This window comes from Zosterops lateralis (genome assembly GCF_965231275.1).
Source record: "Zosterops lateralis genome assembly, chromosome: 4".
Taxonomy (NCBI): Eukaryota; Metazoa; Chordata; class Aves; order Passeriformes; family Zosteropidae; genus Zosterops; species Zosterops lateralis.
In genome coordinates, this window is record NC_139765.1 from 8,484,599 (window position 1) to 8,505,368 (window position 20,770).

Genomic DNA, 20,770 nt, shown 5'->3' on the forward strand with positions numbered 1-20,770 from the left:
TTTGACATATCTTGCAGGTAACTGGTGCCTTGTAAATGTGTGAAAATGAAAAAAGGGAAGTACTTGAATCAGATGATCTTGATATTCATGTTAAGTGTTTGCATTTAATTTTAAGTTTGGTATTTTTTATGTTAGCTTTATTACCTAGCACATCTTTTCTCTAATTACCTTCATGGAAATGGTGAACAAAAGTACCATTTCATAATTGCCATGGCCAGTCATATATTACTTTGCCTAACATATGATGGCCAAAGCATGGACTGTGTTACATATTTCATGATGAGTTGAGGGCAACAGTGGGGTCACTACCTAAGTAGAAGCAGTTACAGGAATTTTTCCTGGTGTATTAAAAAATATACAGAGTTAAGGGCTCCAGTTGTTCTTTGATGTTTTTCTAGATGCCACAAATTGGGGGTAAACAAGGACGGTGGACTTCTGTCCTACCTTCACTGTTTTCTCTCTGTTAACCTGCACAAGATCTAAACCTGTCTCATTGTGGGAAGCGTCCTGGCAGCTAAGGGATTTCCATTTAAAGAATTCTGTAGCTTACGGGGCAAAACGAGTCAGTATTTTAAGCAACTAAGCCAACAACAGTATAAAGACAGTTGCTCAAATCATGCTACTCGTGAATTAATGAACTGTCCACATGTCTGCTAACCCTGCTAGGATCTGGGAGGGGGTTGCAAACCCCCTCAAACCCCAGCAGCCATCTTCAGCTGCTTCCTTACTAAACTCCCTTGGAAGTGCTCCAGAGCAGCACGGAGTTGGGAATGGTTCTGGAGCTGGCCTGTCCATGCTGCAGTGCTCTCACTCCAGCCAGGCAGCAGGGCTGAGAGAAAAACAACCCCAAGTGTCCATTATTGCAGTGTACAGCTCGACAGCGAGCCAGACCACTTCACAGAGCTACTGAGTGAGGAGCAAAAGAAGAGTGCCTTGAAACAATGACTGCCTCAAGAATTACTCCTAATTACCATCAGATCCACGACAAGCAGGTACTGCAAATTTTATGTTTAACAAAGCTTTTGACCACCAGGCCACCTGCCTTTCAGGGGATTGCTGTAGGTGCTCTCTGTGCTCCCCCACTGCAATGGCACAAGGTGGATTTTTCACAACTGATCAAAGCAACTCAGGCAAAGAATCATCAAAGTACACACTGCAGGTTGGTAACTGCATAAAGGCCCAAGAAAAGATGCTTTCCAGATGCATCAGCTTATCCTCTGTTTCTACAAAGAGAGACTCAGAAAAATCCCCCATGTTTGTCGATGCAACACCCACAGCAGATGGCAATAAAAGAAGACTCAAATTAGTGGCATTCTGTATCGCCAAACCTAAACTTCATCTCAGATCAACACTACCCATAATCGTGTTTAAGTAGTAGAAGAAATTTACTCAAATGTGAAATAAACTATTACACATTCTTAGTTCTGATTCACAGTCTCAGACTGGCAGTGACAGTAACATTTTAATAAACATTAGAATGAAGACACCAATATGACCAAATGACACACTTAAAGTGAGAAAACGAACAGGAGAAACCTTGGCATACCCACCCAAAACAGAACCAAAGCAAAAAAAAAAGGCAGAGAAACTGCTTTTGCGATCAAAACAGTAAATACTTTATTATAATTTATTAGACAGAATGAGAATGTAAATGAGAAATTGGGAAAGCCAATATTTTCTTTAACAGACATTTTAAGCTTTTGCTGCAAATGTTCAGGCAGTGAGAGTGTTTGCTCCCAGACAGCCTAGGGATGTGTATTCCACAGGGGAAGAGCTATGGCAAGGCTCTCCTCAATCCCTCTGCCATGTCCCCATTAAACAGCTGGGAATGGCATCAGCCAGGGGTGCTCGTGTGCACACTCACCCACACAGACAGTGAAATCTATCCACCAAGTCAGTTTACTATCAAAGTAATTGCGTAAATAGCTTTTGAACTGTCAGAATCTGTCCTTCAAAGGAAAATCAAAGAAAACAATGCACAAGTACAAAGCCTGGGAGACATAATAATATTGTATTATGTTCGTATCATTAACTGTGGTTACAAAAGAAAAAAAGCTTCCTGTATCTACAAAGTTTTCCACGGGGAAAAAAATCATTAAATGGAAATAAGAATATTTTGAAGCACTCTGTATTCAAATAATGTTAAGATGTATAATAATAATTAGAGCAGGCAGTATAAAGCATTTTTTAATTTCAAAGCACTACCTAATTGATCTTCTTAAAGACTGTTTGCAGGTAGAAAGGTAATGGTATGCATTATGTTTTTCAAGAGCAAACTAAGGCAGGAGGCTTTTTAGCAACTTGCTGAAAGTCATTCTGCACTTTATGTGGTGTAGGAGGTTTTATTGCTGGCCTCGATGAAGTCACCAGCAGAACTATTTCAGCAAGGCCAAGAATTTCCCCACTGACTTTTAACAGTAATACACGTTAAATAGATAATTAAGTCTGTGTTTGACCCAGTTGGAGACTAGGTAGGGTTTCAGCCAAGGGGACCCTTATGAATGAACCAATTATTGATGTCATCCGACTTACCAAGCAACAGAACCATGCCACAACACAGTTTCTGTGTAACTTTGATGTAACAACAGTGTGACAAGGACTGAGCTACAGCCCATACATGAGCTAAAGACTGACTCACCTCCAAGTATTTCCTGCAATGGTGTGGTTTTTTTCAGCAGACTTTTTAAGCTAGTGAAGGCTACAGTTTTTATTAAAAAATGAAGTTTTTTTAAACTGAACAGTCTATTAAATAAACTGTCCTCAGAAAGAGTAAAATCCTACTAGTCCTAATTTTACCAAATCCAAAGAATAAATAAAATTATCAGTAGTTTATTAAAAAAAAAAAAAAAGTGTACTTTCTAGACACTTTTCTTACAGTATCTTTCCTCCAGAGTATCATTCTCATCCCAGTGTCAACTATTTTTTCCCCACTCCTCGCCCCAGCTGCAAATGTTAACCTTGACATATTAGAAATCTAAACCCAACAATACTTTACTCAGTAAGGAAACCAGGAAAGTAAAACAGACAGGCCACCTAGTCTTCTTCTACTTTAAAGCAAACTAATCTGTCATGCCCTCCCTAAATAAAAATTTAAAACCCTATTTATAACACAGAGAGGAGTATTCCCACTCGTGCTGCTGACATCACCTGGAGTCACATATGTGAGGCAACGGGGAGGTGATGTTTCCTTCAGCAAAAGTAGTCTGATAAACACATCTAACTGCCTGAGTGAGGTAAGTCCAGAATTTAACATCTTCTTTCCTCTGCTTTTGAACAGTAATGTGAAATGTTTGTGGCCAAGCAATGGGACTGCACTATAAATCATGTACTTGCTGGGACGTGTTGGTGGTTGGGTGTGGGTCTGTATTTGTGAACGTGTGCTAACTCCCCTGATGCCACCCTAACCAATACTTCAGAGAGGGCTTTATTATGGACCAGAACACAGCTTCTCAGGCCACTAAATCCTGGAGCTGTCAGGACAAAAACGTCTGAAAATTGGCGGTTTTCATTAAGTATTTAAGCCAACTTTGCTACACAATGAGTGCCATCTTACAACTTCCCACCTTGCTAAATTAAATTATTTTGTCTTATTGATAGGGCGAGTCAGCATAATAACAGAAAACTTTCTGACTGCTCTTTCCTTGGCAAGCCACAGCCACCAGAAAAAGAAACAAGGAAAGAAAAAGTGCACAATTCAAACTGATTTGCCTGTGCCTACAGATTCATGTAATGAATCTTCTCTGTTGGACAAGTAAAAATCCGTTTTAGAGCAGCGAGATATAAGGAAGGTATTTATTTCAGCAGACGGACGTGCTTAATCTCTTATGTTTGAGTGCGAGGCTGAAGAATGAATAAAACCAAATTATGACCAATTACCCTCTTTTGCCATTACTAGCCTCAAGAACTCATATTCTGTGGGGGGAAAAAAAGCTCAGCTGTCTGCTCTGTAACAAACCAGCACTTTGCTGTTCCACAACGCTGGAAAGAGGCTGTCACTGAGTACTCTTTATTTGCTGTCAGAGAAAAGTTTTGGTACAGTAGACTACAAACAAAGCTTGGTATTCAACCAGGTTAGCAACTTATTGTCAAGGTTACAAAAGGAACAGACAATATTTGTATTGAGACTGTTTCTCAGAGGTTTTTCATTGTTTTACTGTCTAGACAACAAGTTAGAACTAGGCTAGGAAAATAGCATTTGCTGCTGGAATTTTATGCAGCAGCAGGAAAAAGAGTAAAAAAGTGTGTGTGTGTATTTGCTTTGTTTTGACAAACTGGCAGTTGTAGCTCAGTGCTATTTAGATCTATCAGCTCTATCTATAATCTTTCAGGTAATTTTAGTACCATGAAGCACAGCTTTAGGACCCTTTTGTCAACCAACTCCCTGAACAATTTTTAAATATAGTGGTTTGGCCCCCATATGTTCAAACAAAGTCATTGGCATTTGCTACCATAATTAGTTTGATTTTATTCTATTATCTCTACCAATAATCACATCTAAAAAATAAAATTAGAACCTGACTTCTTGTGATCAAATTAAGTACCTTTATGTACAGAAATCTGGAACAACCTGAATTGGCTGCTTTGCCACAAAAATCATGTTTTTAGATGATTTAAAAAAGAAAACCTCCAACCCTCCCTTTCACATATACAACCCTCAACCAACCTCCCATTCTAGGTCAAATGGGAGCAGCTCCATCCAGTCACAATCTCTACCTGAGGCTTTCTTTTGGGCTGAAGAAGTTCTGCATTGGTGTGGCTCAGCACTGGCTACTTCTCTGCAGTCTGAGAGTATAGCACTGAACTGTGATCAACCTCCACGATTTTGGCAGCTGTCAAATTTCCTCCTGAAACTTTAGGATTCCCTGACTGCAACTGGACAGGTTCCCATGCACCCCAGCACGTCTGGAATACTGACAAAGGACTAAAGCTCAATTTGCAACTTACTACTATTAAACCCCTCAAAAAGGTAAACACAAAGAAGAAAATTCCAAGTAGGTTGCAACAAATATTGAATTTGCCACAGTTAAAAGCTGACAATCCAACAAATCTTACCTCCTTCACTTATGACTTTCACCCTCCTTCTCTTGCCACTCCACTTACAATACTACCCACAAAGAGATAATGCAAAACATCCACAGCTGACACAAGTTTGCAAACATTTTTAAACCATTAATTTGCAAATGCGAAATTCACACAGCTCCTAAGAAAGCGTGCAGCTTTCACACATCTCCTGGGGATCTGCGTTGTATTAGTCAAAGGTTTAAACTCAGTGTATTCCCCATGAATAATCTTTCTCCCTTTCCCCCTCCTTCTTCCTGTCCACATCTAAATGCAGAATCCCCAGCTTCCTTGTCTTTAGTTTACAGATTATGTGATCCCAAGTGTCACTCACTGGATTACTGCACATAACCTGAGCACTACCCGAAGCTTACTTGTCTTCAACTTGTCCAGCATTACTTAAATGGAATTATCCGTCACAATCCATATACCGAATCTGCACAGCTCACTTATCTCAAGATTCTGTGTGTCACCTACCAGATTATCCGTTTTAATCCATACATTGAATCTACATAACATATGTCTTTAATTCATGGGCTCTGATGAGCTATAGTATCGCTGAATGGATTATTTCTCTTTATCCATTATTGACATAAAATAAAACCGTTCTCTGCGTACTCTCTCGTGCCCCATCTTCCGAGCACGTGAGCAAAACGGGGAGTCTTCAGCAGACACAGCTCTATCTCACATCACACACAGCCTGACACGATGCCTGTACTGACACTTTGTGGAATTTGGAACCCAGTTTCTCACGCAGAACCAATGTTTGTGTTATCGTGAGTTGAGGATCAGGATTGCCAGGCCAATCTCGCTTCCAATTACATCCGTAAATCTGTGGTTACTCCAGTAGAGTCTCTGGAGTCACCTGGATTTAAGTGGGTACAATGAAGAGTTGTTTTAACCTAAGAACAACCCCTTTCACAACGAGTGCAGAAAACACTTCACCTGAGTTGTTTACAGACTAACCTGCACAATGGAAAACATTTTTCAAACAACAACAAAAATATATCAGATTCAGACTTGCCCAGTCTTTCTTGAGAGATTTAACAGTCACTGTTAACAATGACTTCAACAGAAAACCAACTGAGAAGGATTGGAAACAAAAGTCTGTTTAACCTCTTGTTCCACACATCTATTCAAAATTAGCTTAGTGGGGAACATATAAAATATGCATTATTACCTCTTGACAAGCTTCAATAGAGAGATGGACAAGATTAGCAGCAAAGCTTTGTGCACCGCAAAGAAGTTTTAAGAAGAGTTCTCATCATGGTTAAAGCTGCCTCACTCACCCCAGTGTGAGCAAGGCTGGACAACTCATGATGCACCTGAAGGGCCAGCAGTGCTCCTGAGGCCCAGCACCAGTGAAAGAGAAGCTTCATGTTAATTTTATATATACAGAAATGATCACCGATATTTAAGAAATAAATATATTTTATATAATTTTTCCTAGTAACACTGGAGGACAGCACCTAGTTTCCTGCTGCAATGCACAGCTAACAAGGCAGTTACACTGACAGCAGAAAAGGGAGCTGATTATCCTTCCTGTAGACAATCAGTTTGAGACCTGACGATCTCTCTGCTCCACCGAATCCAATAAACTGTATTATCCATGAATAATCCAGAGGCCTTTTGAGTCCTGGTTTTGAATATGATGGATATAAGTAAGTTTGAACAGGCTTTAACCAATTCAATACACAGTTTCACAGCTTCACTTTAAAATACTTCAATTTAACAGCACGTTTTGTGGGGTTTGCTATACAGTGACTTGTTTTGAGCAGAGTAAAAATTCCATGGATATCAAAGCAGAATTTCCTAAGAAATCTCTAGTGCCAAACTTGTAATTTAGTCTCAAATTATCTCTCTGAACAAACACAGGTATTTGAGTTACAATTTCTACAGATATGAAAGGTTCTAGATTTTGCCCCATTTTAAGAGTATTCCTTTTCAGCACCTTTCGGTCAAGCTGTGGAATAAAACAGTATGTTTCCGTTTTCAAATAGTAACTGGATATATAGAGATCCTTCAAACTGTGATCCTGAAGTTTGCAGCTGGCTCTCTGCAGATAATCAGTGATGGCTCTTCTGTTTTACAGGCGTGTGGATGAAGAAAGGGGGGCTTAAAGCAGCAGCCAAAGGTAACAAAGCAACCAAGAGAAACAACTGAACACAAAACATGGGAAGTCTGGTCACTTCCAACCATTCACCAATTTCTCTATCTTTAATGAAATATTACTGCTTTCTAACTTAAAAGTAATCAGGCTAATAGAAAATAAAAGTCTTCCTCTTCATCTCCCTTTCTTTTAATCTCTCCCAGAGAATAAAACTCAATGGTAATAACACAGACTTGGGCATTAACAATATGTAGCCTGGTGCTGAGACTTTCGCACATGATGTACTAAAACTCCCCCAGACCTAATGAAAAACACAATGAAATTTTGAACAGTTAAATGGAAAAAACTGTTCAGTGCATAAGACAGTTGGGCAGCACACCTCCTAGTGCTGTCCACATTCCAGGGTGTATTAATAATAAGACAGTACTTAAGGGGGGGTTTCCAAATATCGCTAATAGAGAAACGAGGGGCGGAAAATAACGCAGCTGCCAGGCCAAATGCAGGGGAAAGAAGTTAATTAAAAAATCACAACTGGAAAACTTTGTAACTATAGAATGACAAAATCATTTTGCAGCATAATATATGTGTGTTTGTACACGTGTATGCGGGTACACAGCAGCTCAACTTGCACACCTTTCCTGCTGCCTCACTAAATATAGCTGCAATACAGCTGAGCCATTGTTTGTTGGCTGCTCACGGCTGATGGTGCCATGAAAACCACATTCCTGGGCACTAAATAATCAGCCTGCCTGACCCCCCAAGAATCTGTAAGTCAAATTCATTTACCCCCAGAGGGCAATGCTCTATTGTATCCTCCCTCCTTTCTAGCCACCTAGGAACAATGGACAATAATTGCAACTGTCACGGCAGTCAGTAGGAAAAATAAACCAGTGCCTGTTTTCACAGCTTACTGCCAAACTTGATCCAAACACCTAATAACCATGCCCCCAACCACAGAACCACAGTTGCACTAAAAAGCCTCAGATGTGAGGCTTTTGAACAGAGCTACAGAACAATAACTCGACTTGTGTTCAAAATATAAAGCTAAAAACCAAAAATTAAAGCAAAGAAAAGTCTTCTTTGAGGCTGTGCTGTTGCTCCCCATCCTTTCCCTCAGGCACGACTGAAAGGACTGTTGAATTTCTCTCGTGGTAGCATAGAGCTGGCTGCTGCTGCTTTCAAGTTTAGCTCGTGAAAGGGAAAAAGGGGAAAGGAGAAAAAAAGAACAAGATCATAGGCACTGGGAACAGACCACCTTCTCAGTGCACAGCGCTCTTCAGAGCAGCTCTACAGAGTCCAAAGGCACTGGAGAATCACTGGGAGTCCTTCTAAGGGTTCCAGTGCATCAAGAGTTAAAGGGGACACTCCGCATAGTGTCTAAGGTTTGCTGAAATACATACCCAAAAGTGGGCATGAAAGATGTCTTCTCATACTTTGTCCCTGAAACATCTTAAAGATTCATCAGTTCGTGGCAAGGGATGATGCCATTTTGGAACAACGTGCTTTTAAAACCCAGAACTCCCAGGTAAGCCCAGTGGCTCCCCTTCCTCTTCATGACCTGTTGCTTTACACACATGGAGCAGGAATGAAGAACCCAAGGTTTGGCCCTCTGTAGTAACCATCATCATCATCATTATCATCACCACTACAACATCTCAGCCTTTTGGAGGCTGGAGCACTATATTCTGTTACAAAGCTATTCTACATATGTAATGAATACATATTTTTGAATTACAGCCTCCTATGGAGAAGCCTGAGGAAACAAGTGGCATATTTTCCTACTTGGGTAAGTCAGTGGAACAGCACAAACTGATGCTGGTGGCTTGTTGGTGACAGGCTGGCAGGCCCATATAATTAAAATAACACTTTCTTTGCATATGCACCAAGCCATTAACCTCTGAGAGCACGTTGTATTGTATGCTTTAGTGAATACTGCCAACCTCTTGTGCATAGGGTCCTTAAACCTGTCAGGCACAAGGTTTGGGAGCCTGCCTGAGTGAGGATCTCTAGATCAGGGACAACATTAGTAAGTAAACATACCAAAAATAATGGAGAGAAACTAAATACAGTTTATAAACACAAAAGAAGGGCTTAATTTTAATTTCATGCTACTTTCACATTTCCAAAACACTATTGGCTTGGACTTTGCTACTCCAGATGTACATTGATGTAAATGGGAGAAAAATCCAAGCCACTGTTTCTTTTCAGAGTGATAATGGCTGCTCTGAAAACTTACAATTTTTGACGTGTGTATTTTGAGTGAGTTCCTCATCATAAGCACTGCAGAGGAATTATAAAAACATTAAATTACATGACAACAAACAACCACAGGTTCCCTAAAATGACCTCAGATATATAAAATGGGGAAATATCTTGGCAAAGCAGAAACTACTGCTGCTGGAGAGTGGTCAAATTTTGTCATTTTCCTTCTGGAGTACAGCTTTAAAAGAACATGCTTTAGTGCACAGATGTTGTACGCTGTCTTTTAAAATCTGCACTGGCTAATTTCAGTACCTAGAGGTATCATTACACAAACTTTGCTCTTTTTATTTTTCCCTACATGCAAAAAAAAAAAAGTTTTTTAAAAAAAAAGTAAAAGAAAAAAAAAATCAACATCATCAAAATATGTCCAAAAATAAACAAGGAATTCAGATCACCCTCAGATTTGAGAAACAGGTCTGCTATACTCTGATACCACATATGTCTGATACTGACTTTTTTTTTTCCCAATCCAGCAATAGGATGTGTTCGTTTATAACAGAGAACGATATATGCAACAAAAGCTTAATGTAAATTCATTCACTTAGGGCAATATACCATTTCATTGATTTATATTATCACAGATGGGAGTGCATACATTTCATTTAAACCCCAAATTACTGTGTTTGAAGGGGAGGGGAAGAGGAGCAGACAAAGTTCCATAAAGCCAGTGGTATCTGTATATTCATTCTTAATTTCCTTTAGCAGAGAAACAGCGTTACCTTTTATTTCTCCAAAGTTCCCTGATCCCATGGCAAGAAGCTTGTCTTTCCAGTCCTTTGATAGTAGCTTTTCAATACTGGGAGTTTCTGAGTGAAGGGGGGGAAAAAAAATGTAAGCAAATCAACATGACTGTCTCCACAATAGAACTCATTAAAAGTCTATCTGCTAAAAATAAGGCCAACCCTATTCTGGGCCCCAGTTCATAATGACTTCATCAACAAACTGATAAGAGGGGAGGGAAGAGAAAAAAAAAAAAAAAAAAAAAAAAGAGGGAACAAAAAAAGAAAAAAAACTGAATGTGTTTTGTCACCTGCTGTTTCAAAACCATTAGCTTTTTCCTCTAGTGGAACAAAGCTCCGGTAATTCTGTATTACAATGGGCACATATAAACCTGCAGTTCATTGTTTTTCAATTTGGTGAACAAGTTGCTGCCTATAATGGATGCCTGTCAGTTTCTGGGTGTTAGTCTGCAGTCAAAAAATAATTATGTTGATAAAATGCGGAGTAAAGAGAGAGAGAGAGAGAAAGAGAGAGAGAAGCAAAGAATTAGCTCCTAAATCTGCTACATGTAATTATATCCCTCTGAGTCTTTACAATTACATCCACTTTATAATGTGTGTTTAAACATCGTGTGGTGGTAAGCACACTGTGGAAAGATTTGCCGGTAACACACGCATTATAAATAATAATAATAAAAAGTTGGGTATGGAAAAAAGCTTTAAAAGACTGCAAAATCCAGAGGGAGAAAAGGCATTGCTTAGAATGGAAACCCATTATTTGCTCATTTCAGATTCTATCACTTCCTTTAAAAATAAAATAAAATAAAATATATTTGTTCGGTATTTTCAGGAAAAAAAATGCAGTGAGGGTGTGGATGGGTCTGATATTTATGTCTGCAACTCTTGTGTTCTGACCTCTTTTTGTGTAGAATTTTAATGCATAAGTAAATATAAATGCTAATAAAATTCAGAGAACATTAAACTCAATTCCAAACAATGTAATTGTATATTCTTGTCAGCATTTAGATGGGTACACAATTACAATAGCTTTCAATCCCACGATTAGCACTGCATTCAGTTAGAAAATGGAGTGTACTAAAAGATAAGTGTCCCAGTATGTGCCATCTAAATAACAATACCCACACTTATTATCTGGATCTAAGACATATACTGCTATTCTCCACATTGGTGTTTATGTGTATTTGTATTTGTTCAGGCATTTGTTTACCCCCTACCAGGAGCATAAAGGGAGTACACGTTAACTTATCAAAGGGACCGTCTGGCCTAGAGACCATACAATTATTAGCAACTGGTTAACTTTCCCCCACAGTAAAAACCATTACGAGCAACCTTCATTATCTCGTTTGGATAATTCCTCCTCCTTCCTTTAAGCCCCAATCTCGGGGCGGCTGTGCCGGCTGCCCGGGCTCCCTAAACCCCGCCGTGTTATTGATGCACAGGGAAACACAGTGCCACGGGCAGGGAGGGGGATGCCCTCCTGCATCCCACATCGGCCTCGCCTTCTGCTCGCACACAGACAGACGGACAGACAGACAGACAGACAGACACCCGAGGCGGGCACAGCCCCACGCCCGCATCCCGCCGGGAGAGCAGCGACGACCTTCGGGCGGCACCGACAGCACAAGGAGGGGGGTTTTGTTCCGTGACATTTTCCTTCGCGTTGCGGCACCCCCCCCCCCCCCCCCCCCCGATATTTCCTCCTGTGCAGATCCCCGGGCTCGCCGCCCGAGTGGGATTTCTCTGCTAGAACCTCTAAAACTTCTCTGGAAATCCCATTACACCGCAGGGATGCGGGCGGGAGAAGCGGCTGCACAGAGCGCGGGCTGTGCCGGGGCTGCTCAGCCGGAGGCGCAGCTACTGCTCAACTTCGCCCGTCCCCTCCAAGCACCCACGAAGGAAACCCATTAGGTCAGATAAACACTGCCCCTTTTCCTTGTTTATCCTTTTTTTTTTTTTTTTTTTTTTTTTTTTTTTTAATTATTATTCCTCTGTGCTTTTCTGCAAACTCCGGAGCAGCGTGTAAACAGGCCGGAGCAAATGCGGCATTTGCGGCCGAGAGCTGTCGGTCATTAAAAGCCAACAAACCTTTGCAAAAGCAGGAATGCGGCAATAGGGATCCATTGTGAGCTGACAATGGGCTCCAGAGCCTCCAGGCACCAAAAGCAGCCCGCCTTACTTTTAAGTCCATTGTCAGCAAAGTCCACGACAAAGCTTTTCCCCCGCGGCTAGACAAAATATTCGCCGTGGTACGCTCGTAAAGAAACACAAGTCTTGTGTCTAACTTGCCGCCTTAAAGCTACAGTAGCCGCCGGCCGCGGCTGCCAGAGCCCCGCTGCGCTGCCCGCTGCCCGCCGGCATCCCATCCCATCCCATCCCATCCTGTCTGTCTGTCTGCCTGTCTGCCCGCATCCCATCCCATCCCATCCCTCTCTGCCCGCATCCCATCCCTCTCTGCCCGCATCCCTGTCTGCCCGCATCCCATCCCTCTCTGCCCGCATCCCTGTTTGCCCGCATCCCATCCCTCTCTGCCCGCATCCCATCCCATCCCATCCCTCTCTGCCCGCATCCCTGTTTGCCCGCATCCCATCCCTCTCTGCCCGCATCCCATCCCTCTCTGCCCGCATCCCCGCTCGCCTCCCGGCTTCCCACCGCCTTCCCAGCCCGCCGGCCCCCCGCAGCCGCTCGGGGAGGGGCGCCGGGACGGTCCCGGTGTCACTTTGCCGGGGGGAGCTGCAGCAGTGTCGGTGTAACCCCGAGTGCCGGAGGCTCCCGCCCGAGGGCTCCCGTTCAGTCCCGGTACAGCCGAGCCCGCCGGCGGGGCCGGGAGAGCCGCGGACAAACGAGGGGGGAAGTAAATGAACGCGGTGGACGGCCATGTATCAATGACTGAATTTCTGCGAGAACGGTAAAAGATCTCAGTAGGAAATCATGATTAGAGATGTGAAAGGCCAAATGGCAAAATCCCAATAGTAACTATGCATCTGTTCATTAATGTGTGAATATGAGTAATATGAAAATTTAACACAATTATAAGCCCCCTCAGCAATCCTGATGGCATAAAATAGATTGTGGTGATCTAATCAGTGCTTCCCCTGTTGAAATACTGTATGTTAACTATTCAAAATAATATTATATAGATTTTTTTTCCTTTAAAAACCCCCGAGCAACCACATTAAATTGATGTCCTAACTTAGTCTCAAACCTCTCTAGATCTGAACTGCCATTTATACATAAGACACTTCAACACAATTTTGACACAGAATCAGCAAATAATCATCCTACTGCTAATACTTAAAAAGAACTTTAATTCTGAAAGACAATAGCTTCCCCACCCCTATAGCTTTATGGAGCCAAAGAGCTAGATTAGATTACAGCTTGTTTAATTCTATTATATACCATGTTAACATATTGTACTTACATAAAACATGCTATTCATATACTCAGCCTATCACATTTCAGTAACTGCTTGTGAAATACCTTATGCACCATATCTTGGAAAGAAACATTTATTATGTCATTTATGTACCCCATTAAAAAAAGATTTGAAATTTACACATCTTAAATAAAAATAACTGTTTAAAAGGTTACAACAGTAGAGGTTCCATGAATTATACAGAAACAAAGTCATCCTTTGTTCAGCTTTTTTTTAGACTTCATTGGGAAGATGATCCTCTCAAATTAGGAGAAGAAATAAAAGCTATCTCTTATTTGCAAGGCAGGCATTCTCTGGATTCATTGGAAAGTCAGTAAAACTTTTAATGCTTGCACATATAATGTGCAGCTTGAAACTGGGAAAGGTGGCCTGCACACAGGAACTGCTATTCCTGGTCCCTACTCCAACCATTCCTCTCCTCTTGGATTCCCCAAACCCATGTTTTCTACATGCAAAATTGCAGCTATATTTTGACAGATCTTGGATGTGCATCAGGACAGCTATGTACTTCAATGATCTGTATTTCCAAAAAGCTACACATGGTATTCTGAGTACGGTGATGATTCATAATGCCTCCTAATTCAACTTTTGAGAGGAACCCAGAATTACCCCTTTTCCTTCTTCCAAGCCCCACTTGAGCTAAGAATCCCCTCCATTACCTATTTGCAGTGTAGGTCCCATGGCACACAGTAAACCAATCCCAAGTCACAGCAATGTATGAATACACTACAAGACTTGTTTACAGGTTGTTTGTGAACAGTAATTCATGAATGTTTGGGAAACATTTTTGTTCCAGGCACACCAGGAGAAGTGTTACATGTTGTTGCAGAAGAGGATTATGGCTAGGGCACCAAAGAGAAGGCTTGAGATGGAAAGAAGAACAGGAATCATTAACTAAACATTCGCCAAGAGGCGCCTGACTGAATCAATAGAGATACAAATTAATCCACAGAAATGATTTCTGCTGTCTCTATTCAACACATTTATCAGTCATTAGCTCTTTCTAGAGATATTTATGGCACATTTTGTTTTTCTTCCTTCACCCCTGCCTCTGTTGCTCACATATGCTTCCCCGCATCGCTGCGTATGGCAGTGCCCACTGGTGAATGCCTCTGCCTGTGCCAGCAGCTCCCTGGCTCCTCGGTGCCCCCCGGTCCCGCCACTCTCCCTCTGTGCCAAGCACCATCCAGACTGACTCCCTCATCCACAACAATGAGTCTTGGAGACTGATGCCAGCAGCCAGTAATTCTCACGCAGGCCTTCAGCACATGGAATGAAACCACTTTTCTTGGAGTTGAGAGAGTCCCGCGTGCACTGTTCTGGTCTCTGTGTAGGGATGTATCTGTACATCCACTGAATTGCTCTTACACTACTGGAAAGCAAATCACCTCAGAAAATTAACATTAAATGGCTTTTTAATCTAATGTTTGGTATGCTAACAAGCATGTCACTGTCCCTCTACTCCTGCATTTGATATTTAAATACAGTTTCATTCACTTATTTTGCTTAACAGCCCTGAAGTTTTCACACTGGGAAAGGAGAGGTTTGTTTCCGGGAAATGGACAAGGCTACAAAGCCATAATAAGAGAGAGGCACAGTTTTTATCACTGCCTGCTAGACTTCTATTGAGTTTAGTCTACTTCCTGAAGTTAATTTTTTTTTGCATTATAGCTCCCATTTGGGAGTGGACCTAATCCTACCCTCACTTCAGTGGCAGCACAGATGCACATGTACCTGGACCTGCCTCGGCAGCCATCCAAAAACACAGTCCCACAACACAGCATTCCCTTCAGGCCTAGCCTCTCCAGTAGCTCTTTTCAATCCATACTCCAGGGTCACAGTCCTAGAAATCCACTTATACAAGCTTAGAATGGTGTGTGGTGCCAAATCTCTATTACCTCTCTCTGCTCCTGCTGATTATTTACTGAAAGCAAACTTTGGTCTCACGCAGCTGCCTGCTTCCAGAGAAAGGCATGCAATTCCAACACACTGCAGCAAGGTGAAGAATAGGAGTTCTCCACATGAGGCATGTCCAAAAGAGCCATATTTGAAGAAGAAATAGGAGAGAAAGCCCTGATATAAAGAGACAACTCTGTTATAAAGAGACAACTATGATCAAAGGGTAGGAGGCTGATGTAAGCTGGCTACAAGAGGAAAAAAGTGTGAGTCCTGGGGCCTCCCATTTGCATGGAGTCTGGATGTCCAAGGATGGGTGCCCTCCCAGGAGATGCCCAAAGGGTTCCCTCCCCTGTAACTACAGTAAATAGATTTGGGCTGAGAGAGAGATACTTCTTAGAAAAAACTAAAAGAAAGACGTTTGGCCTTGGCAAGGATGATGACATGAAGTGTAACGAGAACAGAGAGAAGCCAAGAGTTGCTCAGTGCCCAGCCAGACCACCAAGCATTTCCTGCCAACACGTGTTATTCCTAGAGGAAGGAGTTATTTGGTCGACACAAATCATCATGAATGAACTTCAACGCTGCCTGATACACCTTCCACTTCTGGCAAGCACCTTCTTTTGTATTAAGAAAGCACTGGCAAACACTGAGCTGGCACCCATTATTCACCTTTTTCCTCTGCTATGGTCATAAATACATTCCACCTGTCAGTCACAGTTCCACTCAGTGTTCCTACAACCCTCACCTATCAACATGCCACCCCACTGGTACTCTGTTCTCTGTTCATGTACCACAACAAACCTCTCTGGTTGGAATCAGGAAACAAGATTAAGGGCAGATTTCCACTCTTCTTTAAAAAGAGCAGAGAAACATATAGCTAGAAGAAATTTCTCTTTTAATGCCCCCATTTTTCATTAAGAAGCTCTCACCTATACAAAATCAGAAACAATTTTCATAGCAAGGAAAATAAAGTGACTATTATGAAGAAATGGTTGGTATCAGCAGGTTACATAGACATGCAGCATCTGCATACACATATGGTTCTCCATCAACAGAATCATGCTTTTAGGGAACTACTTGCAGCTAGGCAAGACACTATGAATCATGAGCAGGCACAACACAGAATGTATTTAAATTTGGAAATCAAAGACCACAAAACATACATTTTTCTCTTGCCTTCCAGGAAGTACTGCAATTTTTCACCAGTCTAAAAGCAGTTTAAACTTTTGGAGCAGACACTAGGAAACACCTCTATAAATGTAAATATTGTTCAAATGTAGGACATGGTTGCTCAGGCGTGATAAGCAAAAATGTGGTGCTGACTACATTACTACCTGGGGCTCCTCTGACTGGACAGAAAGTGGTGTGTTGTTGGGTTCTGTGGGTTTGGGTTTTTTTTTTAAACACAAAATAGTTTTTTTTAGTCTTTGGGCACAAACTCACAGAGATGAACCAAACATCCAAGTTACAATATTACGAAGCTGTGGCGCTCTGGCCAGTGCATCACAGCATGACTCTTACTGCACCACTCCATCACAACCACTGTGCAGAAAACAGCTGGGCTGCATATGTCCATGGGTAGCTTCCAAGCCTACTAAAAAGCTCCCTTCTCTGGCAGAGATATCCAGCCCTCCTGCTTGTGGAATCCCTAGTCCCATCCTGGCCACATGTTAGCTCACACAGCTTTTCACTTCAGAGGACAAAATCAACTTCTGTATCGACAGATGATCATAGTCACCTGTGGTGCACAATGACATCAGGTTACCATTGCATTCTTGTTGCACATAGTGCCTAATTTTGTGTATGCTCAAAAATACAATGTTTGTTTTCAAGTTGTCTGCTCTCTTTGAAATAGTCATCATGCTGCTTTGATGAAGTATATGCTGTATGAATGATAAGACATTTTTATTGTCATTTCTGATAAAAGAGCACTGCTTTTTGTGTTTAAAAAAATAATTCACGTAGGCAGGAAAGGTTCCAGAGCACCATAAATAAATTATTTAAGATTTCAATATCCAAATTAATAATCTATGAACAGCATCAGAAATATGATTCTACTCTACCTGCAAATGTACAAAAAAATTATTTACAAAACTGCTCACCAATGCCTACTGCCAGTCTCATAAGACAGTTACTAAAACCACGGAGATATTTATTAGGAAGACAAGGTTAGAATAGCCTTCAGATACAGTAAGCTAGCAGTTGTTGAAGTAATTATCCCTCTGGATGCAAGCAAGGAGCCTGCAAATCACAGCACAAAACAGGAACACATGGCTGGGCAGGACAGGGGAAGAGCAGAGGGACTTCCTGAGCTGGATTTGAGGCCAAAACCAGCAATCTCAATCAATGACACCCTCAGAAATAGCCAGGCAGTTGTCTGAAATTTTAACAGTCCCCATCACCTGAATGCACTGGTAGTTGCTCCATTACCTGTGTGCTTTTCAGGCTGTCTTGTTTCACCCCTTGCAGGAGCAGTGTCACACTCCACACAGGAGATGTGCAATGTGAAGACATCACAACCAGTCCTTCAGCCTCCCAGAGGCAGAGTCGGTGTTCATTTGGGGGTTACACAGGCCAAGATTTTCCCAGCTTCCATCCTCCACTGGTATACAGCCTCAGGACAGAGCCTGCTTCCAGAGTGTGAAAAGTTCAGGTATTTCTGTCAAACACTCTTCTGGGTTTCATCTCATCTTCAATGAGTTGCTCACAAAGCCCATTTGAGGCCAAAATACCTGAGAAAACCACCTCTTTCATGAGCACGTTCCTGAGCCAGGGAACAAGCCTGCATTCCTGCCCTCACCTCAGAACAGGGAATTCCAGCTCTATCTCTGTTATGTTTAACATGCTAACTTGTAGAGTATATACTCCCTTGCCTTAGCTACCTTAGTGACAACAGACACCATCAAGGCTGCTAATAATCCTCCAAAGCACTGTGTTGTAACCTTCTGTATGATAATTGCCACCTCTTCCACTGTTCAGGGCATGGAAATCTTATTTGTGTGCCAGGGCAGTTGGTGTGTGCTCGACTCACACCTCCATTGATCTGGCCTTCCACATCAAGCCTGGAGCCACTGCTGGCTGCAGAGCTTTAAGTTTTAGCTTTCATATTTTCAGATTCTGGGCTGCCCAGGGGTGCAGTTCTGAACCTCATATTAAGTGTCAGTAAGCTCAGAGTAGGGAGACAAAACAAATCCTTTTCCTGCTGGACACCAAGGACAACTTTAAGGCCCAAAAGCACGAACAACAGGGGACTGAAGAGAGAAACCAGAAGGAAGAGACCTCACCACCTGAGACTGTGGTTGGACAATTGGGCCCCAATATGCAAATGGATCAAAATTTATGAAAGTGTGAGACCTCGAGACTGGTCGTCCATTTTTTTGTGACCATTTTTAGTCCACCTTGGGTGTAGCCCTGGTCAGGCTCTTGTCCTGCCCAATGTGTACCCTAAAGCCCTTTCAATAAATATCCACTTTAGCTCTGTCCAGTCTCTGTTCCAGGTCAGCCTTCCCAAGGCATCAGTTGTGTCAGATTCACATGGAGGAGCTGCATTACTCGCAGGACAACTCCAAATTATTTTGAAAAAACACCTTTTGTCACTGAAATTCATTGGGATTCGGTGCTTTGGATCCCCAAAGGCATTCAGGAGCATAAATCCCATTCTGGAAAGGAATTAGGGTCTGTCTGCCTTTGGAGATCCAGGCCAGGGAGTTGGCCCAAAGAATATATTCTGCCAAATGAGGCGTTTCACTGGCACAAGTGTTGCTGGAACGTCTTTTTCAGCACACACAATATTCAGGATGATTCCAGCTCCCCGCTAGCACTATCTTCTTCACCCCTAATTAAATTAACATGCAAGAATGAAGTAAGTTTTTGAACCTCATCAAACTTTAAATAAAACAAAAGTTAATTTTTTAAATGTGCCCAGTACTTTCCTGATGTGCAAAAAATAAATACATGAAACAGAGTAACTCACTTTCAAACACCTGAGCAGCAATCTCTTCCTTTTTAATTGAAGCTCCACCAGTAGGAATCCTTATGAAAAGAAGGGTAACAGTGAAGTAAAAAAAACCTCTCCTACACATGAAAAAAAAAGAATTCTGTCTTATTCTGAGTTCTTCAGCTTTCTAATGCCCCTTTAATTCCCAGCATCTCTATATGAAAGAAGGAATTGATTTTCTCAGGAGTGGTCCACCCAGCAAAAAACCATGTGTCAGATGACAGAAGGAGGTAGTATTCTGAGCTTTACTGAAATTCTAAAACCACAAAGATATTTTAATATTTCCAGAGACTATTTCAAGAGTAACAGCATAAAACCAGAGACATCTAGAATGAAATACCATTAAATTTCACTTTGGTTTTGTTTTTCTGTCTCAGTTGGACAGAGCTACTCCACCAGAATATATGTTCCCCTGAAATACATTTTTGTGTTAATGGTACCAACAGACCCAGTTTCTAATTAAAAGGCCGTAATATCTTGTTAATATTAACAGAGGGCCATGTTTTTGGTCTGCTAAATTTTTACATCTTCAGCACATCCTTGATAAGTAAGAGGGATTTAAGAAAGGCATTCGATGAGATGACTATACACTGACTTTTTATAGGTATTGACACATCATTAAGGATGGTCTAGGAAGATTCCATGGTTTATCCTTTTACCTAAAAGGGTATGTCACTCTATATGACCTGTGACTTTTAAAGCAATTAAATGTTTTCTCGAACAAAGCCTCAAACAAAGCCCCAAGAGCCCCCAAAATTATGTAATCTAAATAACGATAAAACGTAAATTGAGAGCTACAGTGTTTGTCTAGAATTTTAGGGAAATCCTTGCAAAGCTCAACTACTCCACTTCTGAAATCCTAAATTCAACAGCAACAATGTAACCCTTCACATACAGTTACTACAGCATTCTTACCCGAAAATCTCAGAGCAACTTACTTAAAAATGGGGGGGAGGAAAATCGAGTTCTGAAGTGCTGGTAATTTTCCTCAAAATGAGAAATGCAAGGACTATCTGTGATGAAGCTGAGGAGACAATTTTCTAAATAGCCCATCTTTCAGTCCTGGCCACTGCCATCACTTCCCACCACCAAAAACCAGGCAGGTCTGGCCTCGGGAGGATGGGTTGCCAAGGGAGCTGCTGATCCCTGGGGCTCCTCACCTCCCAGCCTTCCTTACATTCTTGACAAAGGGTCTTACTTGGCAATGTAACAGAGCAATAAAAAAGAAATAAAAAGAGGGGAAAAAAGTAAGCTAAACGAGCACTCTTGTC

At 41.7% G+C, this 20,770-nt stretch overlaps 1 protein-coding gene across 1 annotated transcript in view; it reads right to left on the minus strand.

Moving 5' to 3' along the window:
- The window catches only part of SOX5 (SRY-box transcription factor 5), a 289,723-nt gene that overhangs the window by 150,239 nt on the left and 118,714 nt on the right, over nt 1-20,770 (minus strand). The window contains exon 4 of the mRNA XM_083859043.1: nt 10,150-10,236. Coding sequence (XP_083715169.1) covers nt 10,150-10,236 — 87 coding nt within the window. The remainder of the gene's footprint in view (nt 1-10,149; nt 10,237-20,770) is intronic.